Source organism: Crocuta crocuta, unplaced genomic scaffold (genome assembly GCF_008692635.1).
Source record: "Crocuta crocuta isolate KB4526 unplaced genomic scaffold, BGI_CrCroc_1.0 scaffold113, whole genome shotgun sequence".
Lineage (NCBI taxonomy): Eukaryota > Metazoa > Chordata > Mammalia > Carnivora > Hyaenidae > Crocuta > Crocuta crocuta.
Window position 1 is genome coordinate 12,586,716 of NW_027530368.1, and position 13,418 is coordinate 12,600,133.

The 13,418-nt window shown below is 35.5% G+C and overlaps 1 protein-coding gene across 1 annotated transcript in view; it reads left to right on the forward strand.

Annotated features, from left to right (window-relative positions):
• USP34 (ubiquitin specific peptidase 34) overlaps positions 1-13,418 on the forward strand; it is a 192,996-nt gene that overhangs the window by 173,360 nt on the left and 6,218 nt on the right. The window contains 6 exon segments of the mRNA XM_077766453.1: positions 1,294-1,372; positions 2,909-3,035; positions 3,867-3,974; positions 5,031-5,135; positions 5,252-5,376; positions 6,360-6,483. Of these exon segments, the coding sequence (XP_077622579.1) occupies positions 1,294-1,372; positions 2,909-3,035; positions 3,867-3,974; positions 5,031-5,135; positions 5,252-5,376; positions 6,360-6,483 (668 nt within the window).

Here is a 13,418-nt window from a genome sequence, read left to right on the forward strand (position 1 = left end):
TACCAGTTTTTTAAAGTTATTAGGGAAGCATTTTTGCATGTAGTTACCTTGGAAGGCTTTATCTCTTAAAAATTAACGAGCTACTTTTGAACAGCTTTTATTTCGTTTTGGTTTTGAGGTGTTCGTATGTGTTTTATCAGAATCTTAATGTATAATCTTAAACCTAAAGCTTGAATCCTCCTCTCTGTCATGGTTCATCCTGACTTACACATAGTTCAATTCTAGAGGCCTCCAAAGATAGCTTTCTCCATCTTTGGATGAGTCTTACTGTTAATGTTTTTCATTCTGTTTGGCCCAGATCTGCCTGTCTTTTTTAACTATAAGAATTAGCCAGATAACAAAACATCATTATAATTGCTCAAAGCTACAGAAGTTATTAAATGACTATAAAGGAATTCTGCAACAAATGACACATAATTTCCTTAACTGTAGAAATAAAGTCCAAGTTAATTTCTTAAAATGCTTTTGTATCTTATATCTAAGACTTGGAAGGAATGTCATTTATTGGGCACATTTTGGCAGTATTTCTTTGAACACTGTAGTATTTTAAGCTTAATTAACCGAGATAAAGTTATTTCAGGTTGTCTTGAGAAAATTTTCAAAGTTGAATCTTTATTAATACACAGAATGAATTAACTTATGCTTTTGCTCTAAAGGAATTCTTTTAAAATGGTGGCATTAATTTTAGATACTTTGCTTTCCCAAGGTTTACTACTTAAATCTTTTTCTCAAAAAAAAATTTGAGCTTTCTTAATTCTTTTTTGAAAAAGGAAAGAAAACATTAAAGTAGAAGGAATTCTGTTTGTACTTATATATAGCAGCAGTTTCCAGTACCTAATAATGAAATTAGGCCTGTTAACAGGAGCAATACAACTACTTTTGAAGATTATCACATAAATTATTTTCAAGGCCAAGGTGTGTTTAATGTTTCCCCCTTAGGTTTCTCTTTCTTCCCAAGAACCAGCTTGATAAGTGCTTGGATAGTAGAAGTATATTTTGTTATTATCCAGAAGATAAACCCATTATAAAAATAAACATTGTTTATAGTGAAACTTTAAAAATATTCCCATGATACCTGTCTTCCACTAGCACTTGCAACTTTTCCCCATGTTATTTAGAGGGTTTCTTACTTAATATTATCTCCTTTTATTACATTACTAAACAGATATAGCAGTCTCTCTCCTGTAGGTAGAAAAGTAGAGAGCCTAAATGACGGTTTACTTCTATTTTTTTTGTCACCTAAGTTTTCCATTCTGATGCAGTTTTCAACCTGGACTTTATGTATTCTTCTAGTGCCTTCAGAATACTATTAGAATCTGATGAAGATAGACTACTTGTTGTATTTAATCGAGGGTTGATCCTGATGACTGAGGTAAGTATTTTATTGCATTCTACAGTAGATGTATCTCATTTTAATGTTCTCACCAAGACTTCTTTTTTTTATGGGTATTTAGAATTCATGCTATACTATTTTATGGGCCTTTAAATTTTTGTTATACAGATCAGTAAATGCTAATGTATATTCCAAAAATAATAAGGTCACAGTTTTTAGGTTGTTGTTTTCTTTGTCCATTGCAATTCCATACTTCTTATTTTGTATTTAGAACAACTACTGGAAATAGATTTTTTTTTATTCATTCCATTTGTAAGGGTAGAAACAGATGAAATTTGTGTGATTTAATCACTGACAGAATTTCTCAAGAACTCACTTATTTGACAGTTAAGAAACTGATACTGCCATCATCAGAGGAAGCCATTGAGGCTGTTACAGGTGGTTAAAATCACCTGTTCGTTCTTCACACAATTCTTGAACATCCACAACTATGAGATGATTTTAAAGCCACAGAGATACATTTTACCCCTTACTCTAATAATGGAGAGAAGACAAAAGAATATATGCCGAGAATACCATGAGAAATAAGAGTTAGGACAGTTTTTTCAGTTGATGGTGTTATAGAATAGGAAAAGAACATTTTTGAAACTGCACTTTTGAAGAATTTGAATTTGTAAAGGTAAGTGGAAGAGTATTTAGATAAATGACTTGGTCAGCACAGAGGCAACAACGTATTGTCCTATTTGAAAAATGCCACATATTTTTGTTTAGCTAGAACAGAAGGTTTGTGAAAAGTAGTGAGAATTTCATTCTTTCATTCAGCATATGTTTGTCTGCTCCATGCCAGGCATTGTGTTAGACACTGGGGATACAGCAGTGAACAAGACAGACATGGTTCCTGTCCTCATAGTTTACAGGTTAAATGCCACGCAAGTACTTTGTTTAGTTTATGTACCACCACAGATTCTAGACTATGGATTTTGAACTTTGAATTATGGATAGTATATCGGTTAAAGGGACCCGATTTGAGAGGATTAGTAGAAAACCTTTGTGTAAAATGAAATACGAAAAAAACTAAGGATTTGTAATGAAAAGATTTAATAAGCCAATATGATTAAAGGAATTCTACCTTTTGGAGCTCTTTTTCCTCATTCAGACATACTGTTTTGAGTATAGCCGACAAACCATTTCACCATTGTCTCCTTCCGAAGCCCTAGAAAGTTAGTGAAAGAAGTCACTCATCCTTCTCAGTCTTGTTGTCTACTGCTTTGTAATCTCTAAGGCTGCCGTCTTAGAGTAAACAAAAACAAACAAAATGATTAACCGAATTATTCTTTCAGACCAAAATGTATGCATAAAATATCAGCTCTGCAGGTGAGCACTGTTTTTGTATTTTAAAAAAGAGCTGAATTGGGAGAATTTGACTTTTAGGTTGAAAGTAAATACATTTGCTTATTTGGGCACATGTGCAAACAGAATCTGGAAACATCTGTCATAAAGGGTGAGCACTACCATTTAGTGGCCCAGTAAAGTAAAAATGAAATGAAATTTTCCATCTTTTTAAATCACTTGTAGTCATTCAACACTCTGCACATGATGTATCATGAAGCTACAGCTTGCCATGTGACTGGAGATTTAGTAGAACTTCTGTCAATATTCCTTTCAGTTTTGAAGTCTACACGCCCGTATCTTCAGAGAAAAGGTTTGGTCATTCTTGTTTTTGTTACTTTTAACTATTACAGATGAAAATAATGGTTTCAAACCACGTGCTTCAGAGATTTTTGTCTTTACCTCTAGTTGATGTACAAAAGATGAGGATGCTGGCTGTCATCAAATATTCATCATGACCTCCTGATATAAAGCTGGAATGCTCGTGTTTATTCCCTTATGCCTACCTGAAAAATAGGCAGGCATCCTCTAAGTGTTAAAATTTAGGAGACTAGAAAATACTTCCAAGCACAGTTTTAACATGGGTCTTTTTTGAACATTCTCCAGCTGGAAACCTCCATGGCTTAGGTTAGACCATTTTTTGTTTCAAGAGAAATAAGTATAAAATATATATCTGCCCCTCAGTGTGAACACTGAACTTCATATAAAGTTCTAGAAAATGGACATATTCATCACCAATAAAGTGTGCTTTAAGAAACCAAACAGGTTTGGGGCATCTTGGTGGGTCAGTTGGTTAAGCATTTGGCTCTTGGTCTCCCAGTTTCATGAGATCAAGTCCTGCATCATGCACTGTGCTGACAGTGCAGAGCCTGCTTAAGATTCTGTCTCCCTTTCTTTCTGCCCCTCCCCAAGTCATGCTGTCGCTGTCTCTCTCAAATAAACTTAAAAAAAATTTTTTTTTACACCCATCTAATGGTTTGACAGTAGCAGCTATCTCATGAAAAGAATCATTTCACTTTCACCAAAGATGTTTATGTCATTAATTTGATTTTCTTAGTGTTAACATTCTGTAGATAATAATAGAAAATAATTGTGAGGAAGTTTGAACCCAAGTGGCATATTTATGTATGCTTTTGTATTGCAGATGTGAAACAAGCATTAATCCAGTGGCAGGAGCGAATTGAATTTGCCCATAAACTGTTAACTCTTCTTAATTCCTATAGTCCTCCAGAACTTAGAAATGCCTGTATAGGTAAGTTACTTGGGAAATACACCAGTGTAAAAACCTAGTGGAAGATTTTTGTGGAATAGTTTTTGCAAAATGTGATACTAGTTCTGTAAAGTTCAGAAAATATTTGTACTTTTTAATGTGTAAGTCACACTGGCCAGCAAGTCCTAGAAAATCTAGTTATATTTTTCAACATGCCAGTGATTGCATTGTGATTGTGGGCAGGTCACATAATATATCTGGGCTCTTTGTTTGACCTTAGGTTATTTCTAGATCTCTTGCAGCTCTGAAATGTTGGTCCTATATAAACAAGGCCGAATCGTGCAAATGTTTACAAAGGAGAGCTGATACTGTAAAGAGTTGGAGTGATTATTTCATTGTCAGTTCTTTTGCCTAAAGATATTTCCTAGTAGCTATTCTTAGACTCATGAGTATCTTATCTTTTTAAAATCCTCTTTAGGGACTGAAACTTCATTTACATTTCTTTTCACTTACAAAATGATGTGAATAACTGGCTTTCATGTATAAGCAATCATTTTTGGTCTGATGTTCTGTGAAATTACTGGCCTGTAACTTCAGTAACCTCCAGCTGCCAGTAGCCTGTCATCACGAGGTTTACTTCTCTGTGAGCAGGGGATGAGAAGCAGTCCAGCTAGCATCATGAAACATTAAAAGTAGATTAAGGATTATGTCTCAGATGCAAAGAACTTTGAAACTTGGATCTCTGTCTACAATATGCTACTTTGGTTCATTTTTATGAAGACATGACGTCAGTGTGCATTAAATATTTCCCTTAGTGTACTTCTCCATGGTGCTTCTCTTGGATAAATAAAATACAAATAAATAGTTTTAAACTTTGGTTTCTAAATGATACTGTGGTTAGTAACTCTGTTGATTCAAATTTGATTGAGCATCGACAGAATTTCTCCCAGTGACAGGAGCTAAAACCGTTTTAGGCTATTAAAACTTTCCACCCGCCTTACTGCAACCAGTCACCCTAACAGGATTTGTGAGTTTGAAAGTAGTAGGTTAGATATACTTCAGTTTTACTTTAAACTCACACTGTGTTTTTATTTTCAGATGTCCTCAAGGAACTTGTGCTTTTGAGTCCCCATGACTTTCTTCATACTCTGGTTCCATTTCTACAACACAACCATTGTACTTATCATCATAGTAATATACCAAGTACGTATTCCTCAAGCACGGTACTTGAATGTGGTTGGCATTTAATCTTTCTGCACACTGAAACATGGAGATTTATTTTTTCCATTTATTCTTATTGTACACTTTTAATGTCTTAGTGTCTCTTGGACCTTATTTCCCTTGTCGAGAAAATATCAAGCTAATAGGAGGGAAAAGCAATATTCGGCCTCCGCGCCCTGAACTCAATATGTGCCTCTTGCCCACAATGGTGGAAACCAGTAAGGTATGTTGGGATGCCAGGAAAACCATGTTTCTGTAGTACACAGTAATTTGAAATTTCCCCTCTGGCAGTTATATTAAATGACCATTTTGTGGATCCTAAGAAGATTAGACTCATTTGGACTTTTTCCTTTTAGTGCTCTGAAATGTTGGTTGAGTATTTGCAAAATCAACAACAAGCACAAGTAATAAGTTTTTTTCTTCCCTCAAAAAAATACCCTAATAGAAAGTCTTAGTACTATTTGTCACTAGGCTAAATTATAACTGGGTCATATATCTAAATCTGAAAAGTCAAGTTAGGTATTTACTATTGTTTAAATTTGACCATATAATCAATGACTTCTTTTACTGCCCTTTACCTAATCCTTTGACCTAAGCCTAATACCACTGATAGATTTATTATCATTCATAGTCTGATTCTTCTCTTCTAATTTGTATTCTAAAATAATGCTAATTTTAAATTATAGAGAACATTGAACAGAGGATAATTTATCTCAGTTTCAAGATTATTTTAAACAATTTTTCCCTTTATCTGTCTTTACCCGACTTCATTCACATTCCCCCTTGCCCACCATCTTTGGATCTTAAATATACTCAAGTTCTTATAAAATATTAAAAATAATTAACATTGTAGTAACCATTACAGAAATCATTTGAAATTTATTTCAAAAATCAAATTTAACTCAACTCTTCTTGATGATGTCTGTGGAACTAAAGTGTCACATTTTAAAATCCTACAGTAATTTTACTTTATTAAAGTATATAGAAATAATGGGTAATTTTAATTGATAGCATTTGCACACTGAAAATAAACTTGTGACAATTAAGATCTTAACATTACTAGAAACTTGGAATTTAAAACTAGGTTCTTATAGAATTTAAATATTTAATCAACTTTTTAGTTAAACTTATTACATTTGCACAAAATATGCTCTTTAATTTATTATACAATTTAAGTGCAACCATTTTATCATCTTTAACCTTCAGGGCAAAGATGACGTTTATGATCGTATGCTGCTAGACTACTTCTTTTCTTATCATCAATTCATCCATCTATTATGCCGAGTTGCAATCAACTGTGAAAAATTTACTGAAACATTAGTTAAGCTGAGTAAGTATAAAAGATGAGCAGTAAATTCCACTGAATTATTTTAAGCCCCTAGCCACTCAGGAAGGGGAGACCAAAATGAGACTATCTTTTTTTCTTTTTTAAAGTGACTGTTTAAAAATATTAATTATTCTTGGGAACATTTTTATTTTTATTAAGAAAACACCAACTTACTGGTTTCCATTGAATAGTTCTGCCCAGAGTTTCAGCTGGCCTATAAAGGAGTGTGGAGTAGGGCTGATCACTTTTGAACATAGAAGCCCAAGTCCTCCTCCATCTGCCCAGCAGAATTTAAAAACAAAAACCAAAACCTACTCTGCTTAGGGAGGCAGGCTTAGAGAAGTGGACTTTCCCAGCCCTGATCTTGAGGATAAGATGAGATCTATAGTGCCAGCTGTGCTTTGGAGCTGGCAATGCCGAGAGCAAACTGAGTGGGCTTGCCAGGGTGAAGCAGAGGTGCATATATGAGTAAATTAGGAGGTAAGTCTTATGAAACAGAGAGATGAGTGAGAAGAAAGGAAATTTGAAAAGGAAGATATGAGAAATAGTAAACAAAACCATCAGTGAATTATAAAAGGGGAAAAAACTCAAATTATTCAAGGATGTGCCTGAGACCTGTAAGAGAATTGTTCCCTTTGGGTGACTTTTTCTAGCTGAAAAGTCTTTAGCAGATATGTCCCTCTCTCAGGACCTCCAGAGTTCCCAGGGTCTGTGTGGCCTGTGAGTCTTACTTCTTTACAGATGGCCCAGGATCCTCTCCCAGTGTTCTCTAGTTTTGTGTCAGAGCATAGGAAGTGAAATGCTCATGGAACCATCATCCAGGTCAAGAAACAGAATATTGTCACACTCTAGAACTCCCCATCGTGCGGCTTCTCAATCACATCCCCTTCCTTCTATGGAAAATGTTTTGATCCACTATAAGTAGGGCAAAAGACGTGAACATACCTTAGGTTTCATGATCTGAGAAGAAGGAAGTGGTAACAGCTGTCAGGGATAATTCCTCTTCAGAAAATCCATCTTATTGGTAAGTGATTAGAGTGTCTTCAGATTTGAAAGATTGTTCTTCCACCTGTTCTCATTAGCTGGTTTTATATATATGTGGCTGCAGTGCCAAGTGGGGACTATGGGGTTGGGGGCATATGATCAGATTGGCCATTTCATGATTACACAGTTCAGTCATGGCACTTGGTAAAAAACTGAAACCTAGCAGTGGCAGTGATCAAGTGTGAGAAAATGTCCAGGAATTCTAGTAACACAGTCTTGCTTCCAGATAAGAAGGGGGACTTATTAAAATGCTGACCTTAAGAAAAGTTCTTGGTAATTGCGTTCACGTGATTTATACCAAAAGTTATGTGAGGAACTATTTTAGCTGCTTGAACAGCTGTGATCAAATAGTGAATGTTCTACCCTCTTTGGGACTGTATTCCCTCATCAATACAAATACACTATTTCAGGGAAAATAAACATGGAGGAGAGACGGAGAGAGGGAAAGGAGGACATACACTTAGCCATCGACGTTAGCTGAATCAACTTTCATATTTTATACTCCCATCTCTTTTATACCCATGAAGCACTATTGATGCTGCCTCCTAGTGGTTAGTTTTCTATGTAAGCACTATTCTATGGAATTTTGTAGGATGATGGAAATATTCTCCCAAATGCATCATCGTCCACATTATGATATACAAGGCATATGTGAGTGTTGAGAACTTGCAATGTGATTTAAGGAACTGAATTTTCATTTAATTTTAACCGAACTTAGCCAGATGTGGTTGGTGGCTGTATTGATAGAAACCAAAGCTTTCACAACCTGAGGAAGTTGTACCTTTTTTAAAATTAGTTAATTCATTTATGTATTTTTATTAGGATCCTCTTACTCTGCCATCTTCCCTGGAAATCATGGTTATCTCTTAATGCGGAAAATTAGACATTATTTTGGATATGAAGTAAAAGCACTGCTTTCCTTATGCCTCATCTGAATGGCAAGAGGACATCCCAGTGTTTCAAGTTAACTCCTACTTTCAGTTGAAATGATTATTTCTAGGAAGAGGCACCTACGAAAGAGCTTGAGAAAACAAAGCCCACATTAATGACTGTAACAGGGAGCAGGCAGTTGATAAGGAGTTCTTAGGTGTATAATTTCTTCAAAAAATTATATTTGGCAACAAGGAAAGGACAAATTTAAACTGGTTATGTCCTTAATCATTTGAGTCTTGAGGTTAGATGCTCTAAGTGCCAGAATATCAGGACCTCAGGTGGTATTGTCTCAATACCTATGCTGATTGCAAGTCGCTTCCAGTTTTGAGGAAAAGTCTTTGTGGTAATTCTCACGTGGGTAACTAAGCAGTTTTTAAGATTTGTTGGGATTATGTGATAATTAATTGTATATTAGAGTTGCAGATGCAAACCAGTAAAGGTTGGAGTGCTTTTGAAGTGAACATGGTCAGCCATGGGGCTGGGGAGACAGAAGTGGGGGAGAGTTTTAGGAGAGCGAACAAAGCTACTGACTGCCATGGAAGTAACTGTGTCTGAAATTACGATACTTTGATATTTAAAAGTCGTGGAATTGATCCAAAAATTCTAAAAAGAATAGTAATAAGGACTGGCACTATTGATTTTTAAAATACTTACAAAAGATCAGTAATTTTTAATTTTATTTTTAAGATTTAATACACACACATAATGTATAATTCAAAATAGCAAGAGGTACATATCACAGTATCACTCACAGACCTATCCCCCACTTTTATTAAATGTTAATCTTTTTTTTGGCATAAAAACAGAAAATATGGGTTAATTTTTTCTTCTTTCTTACATAAAAGTAAAGTATAATGTTTAAAGCTGTGTGATGCAGATCTGGAAATACACGGGCAGAAAAACATGCACAGGCAGTGGAAAAACCACTCCAAATAAAAATATAAGAATACATGGGGGTTTGGAGACAATGACCTATCAGATTTGTGGAGATTGTATGGTATTAAGAGAATCACTTAGCTATTTAGGGAGAGAAAGGGTGGAAATTTAGTATCATTCACTCCTTGCACTTAGATTACAGGAGGATTAAAGGTTAAATTGTGAAAAATAAAGTCATAATATTAAAGAAAAGCATGGAATCATGTGGTTAGCACCTTGAGATTTGAAAGACCATGTTCAGCAGGACACAGAACCCATAAACAATAAAATAAAATCTTTGACAATGTAAAAATTGAAATTACTACATGTTGAAAAATGCCATTGATTAAAATATAGCTAATGGGGAAAATATTTGCATTCTTAACAGATAAGTGGTTAGTATTGGCAATATACAAAGAATTTTTAGGATTCAGTAAGATAGGAAAGGATGTTAAGTAAGTAAAAGGACATCAACAGGCAACTTCTTCACACATACAAAACAAGGAATGTTTTGTAACCATATGAGGGTTTTTCTGCCTTACAAATCATGATTTCTTTTTTCTTTTTTGTTTTTTTCTTCCAACTATGAGATAAACTTTGGATGGTATGCATAATTAAACAGTATGGGGAAAGAAGAGGTGTTTTAACGAAGCCAGTTTGAGGAGGCATATAAGCATTATCACTTTAGATTGTTCATGGCCCTTGATCCTGCAGTACCACAGCTAAGTGTACACCGGCATACATAGGATGGTTATTTTCACTCAGTTTGTACTGGATAAAAACTGGAAACAACCCAAATATCCAGCAATAAGAATTTAGTTAAGTAAACCTGTAGTTTATTGTATAGTTTTTAAAAGTTCATCTGTATTTTATGGTCTTTAAAAAGATAGGAAATGATCTTAGATTACATAGAAAAAAGCAAACTGGAAAACAGTATGCAGAATGTGACACAGTCTTACAACAATAGGAAACATCACTTAGTACATGTTTTCTTAAAAAACCCAAACCTAGAGGTTTATACTCCTAACAGTGTAAGGATAAAATTATTGGTTGCTTTCAATGTCTGGGTTAAATAAATGTCTGTAAGTTTGAAATCACTTGCAGTGATCATTTGTTTTGGGCTGGAGAGGACAAAATTTTTAAAAAGTAGTATAGTAGGAGCGCCTGGCTGGCTCAGTCAGTTAAGTGTCTGATTCTTTTTTTTTTTTTTAATGTTTATTTATTTTATTTTTGAGAGACACAGAGTGCAGGAGGGGGAGGGGCAGAGAGAAAGGGAGACACAGAATCTGAAGCAGGTTCCAGGCTCCAAGCTGTCAGCACAATGTGGGGCTTGAACTCATGAACCTTGAGGTCATGACCTGAGCTGAAGTCGGATGCTCACTGACTGAGCCACCCAGGTGCCCCAGGTGTCTGATTCTTGATCTCAGCTCAGGTCTAGATCTCAGGGTCATGAGTTCAAGCCCTGCCTGGCACCACACTGGCCATGAAAGCCTACTTTTAAATAGGGGACGGCAGGGAACTGGTACTCCCAATATTTTTTTTTTAAGTTACCAGAGTTGACACACAAAATTAACAGTGAGATGCGCAAGTAAACTTAAATGACAAATTCCTAGATTTATAACTAAATTTCATTTTCAGAGATAAAACAAGAATCTATCACCTTTATTATTTAACATTGCTTTTGACGATTTTCTTAATGCCTCAGTAAATGAAAGTAAATAATAAAAGGAAATTTTGCAAGTAACATGATATATACCTAAAAATCTAAAATCTTCAAAATCTCTAGAATTAAAAAATTAGTATAGTTGGTAAAAGTAAACAGATTAGAAATTCAGATTATCAAAAGCACAGCTGTGGTTCGTGCTTTACCTTTTTTGATGTCACGATGCTACTGACAACTAGTTAGCTGTTTCCCCAAAAGACTTCATAGGGTTAATGAATATACTAGTTATTCATTGCAGATCAGAGGGCAGCTTCTGCTAGGCTACCAAGGCTACCAAGGGCAAATTCATTTATCTCAGGCTAATATTAGTAATTGCATTTAATAAATAGATAATTTAGCAGTTGATTACCAGTTTGTTAATTCACAAAGAGGAAGAACTGGCACAGGGATCTGAATATTTTTTTGGTAGGGCCAGCAGATTTTTTTCTAGTAACCAACATCCGCAGCCGAATAAATAGCAGCAGGCTGCTTAATGGATATGAGTGAGAACAAGGAGAATCAGAAGAATCAGATGTGCGATATTCTCAGGCTAAGATGTCTTGATGATTCAGGCCTGTAGTGGATTATTAATTGTGGGTTTTCATAAATTGGCTACCACTTCCCATGGATAATGCTTGGACAGGCTAAACACTCCTACAGAAAACTAGACAAAGAATTCAGATAGGAGAGACCCTAACTAGTAAATATACATATAAAATACTTCATCTTCAAAGCAACCATCTGAATTACCATTTTACCTACAAAAGCAGTTTTTAAAAGATTTTTAATAACCCACCTAGTAGCTTCTACAGTATAAAGTGTTACTAATGAGGAAAAGATATTTGGAATGGTTTTTGATTATTGTTTAGTAGTGGGGTGGGGTAAGGACCCATTGAGGATGCCTGAACTCACAGGGTAAAGAGGTGGGCAGAACCCAATGTCTTAGGCTGCCTATCCTGATTCCTGAAACATGGCTTGGACTTGTGCCTTGACTGCATCTCCCTGTGCTTTGTACCCAGTAAGGCACCCCAGAACATATTGGAAGAATGTGTGGCGTAGGACAGCATTGACCTCTACCTTGAGTTATAGAACCAAGATGTCCCTGATCTTCAGTGCTTTGTGAAAATGCTAGAAAGTGATACTTTGTTGCTCTGAAGGGATGGCCCTCCTTCCAAAGGAATGCAGCTCAGAGAGGAAATAGGTAGGGCTGTGAGAGAGGTTTCATTAGCTCACCATGGTACACACAGTGTAGTGTACAAGGTGGTTCAGGGAAAATAATTTTATATTCATAAACAGGTATGGATCTTACTCTGTTACGAAAATATATAACTAGTATACTAAATTTATGACTTCTTAAATGTTCTGTTGCCTAAGACTAATGTATTAGCCTTCTTAAGTGAATCTAAAGAATAGTGTTAAGTAAACCGTATAGGTGATGGACAGATTTGAAAACACTCAGGAAAATGATACGAATGACTGAAGTTTGGGGAAACACTTGATTATTGAAAAGATTACAGGCTTCAGAATCCTATCTACCTGGGGTACATGTTTTGCTCCCTGGTTTTTTAGATGAACCTGAGCAGATTACATAGTTTGTCTGAGCCTGATTTCGTTACTGATAAAAGGGGAAATGATTAAAAAAAAAAATGCTTTTGAAACAATGGAAGCGATCTTAGATTATAGAAGACTTCCATAGTTTTTGTTTGTTGTGTGGTAGTGCTGGCTTTTTGGTAGTTATGGAAAACAGGAATAAAGAATAATTTTGAGGAATAATTGAGCAAAAAGAATAAAAACTAGAGAAACTTAAATTGTAATGTACAGTCTACTTTCCCCTGGGAGGGTTTAGGTCAGGGCAGCCCCTGGGGGTTGGGACACTGCAAAGGGTGTACGTTGTTGGTCATATGTATGATCTGCATCACGTAGTCTTTGTTTCACTGTTCCTTTTGCAGTCCTTTAAAAATACAAAAGCCCGTCTTAGTTCACATGGCCATACAAAGATAAGTGGTGGACCAGATTTGGCCTGTAGGCCAGAGTTTGCCAATCTTTGCTCTACTTTTATGGGTAATGATGATGCACGAGGATGGGAGCATAGAAACTCTTACCTATACCCAGCAGTTTTGATGCCATATCATTGTTTGGTCATGTGTATTGTGATCTTAGAGTGGGTGAATACCTCCAGCCCCAACCAGATTAGGTTAGGATAAAAGAGAAAGATAACAGTTTTCCCTGGGGATTTCTCTACAAAGGGATTAATCTTAACAGGAAAATAGACTTACCCACAAAAGGGAATCTTAGCATCCTTGGATGACTAAATTGGATGAGTGATCTGATTTTCTTCTCTTAT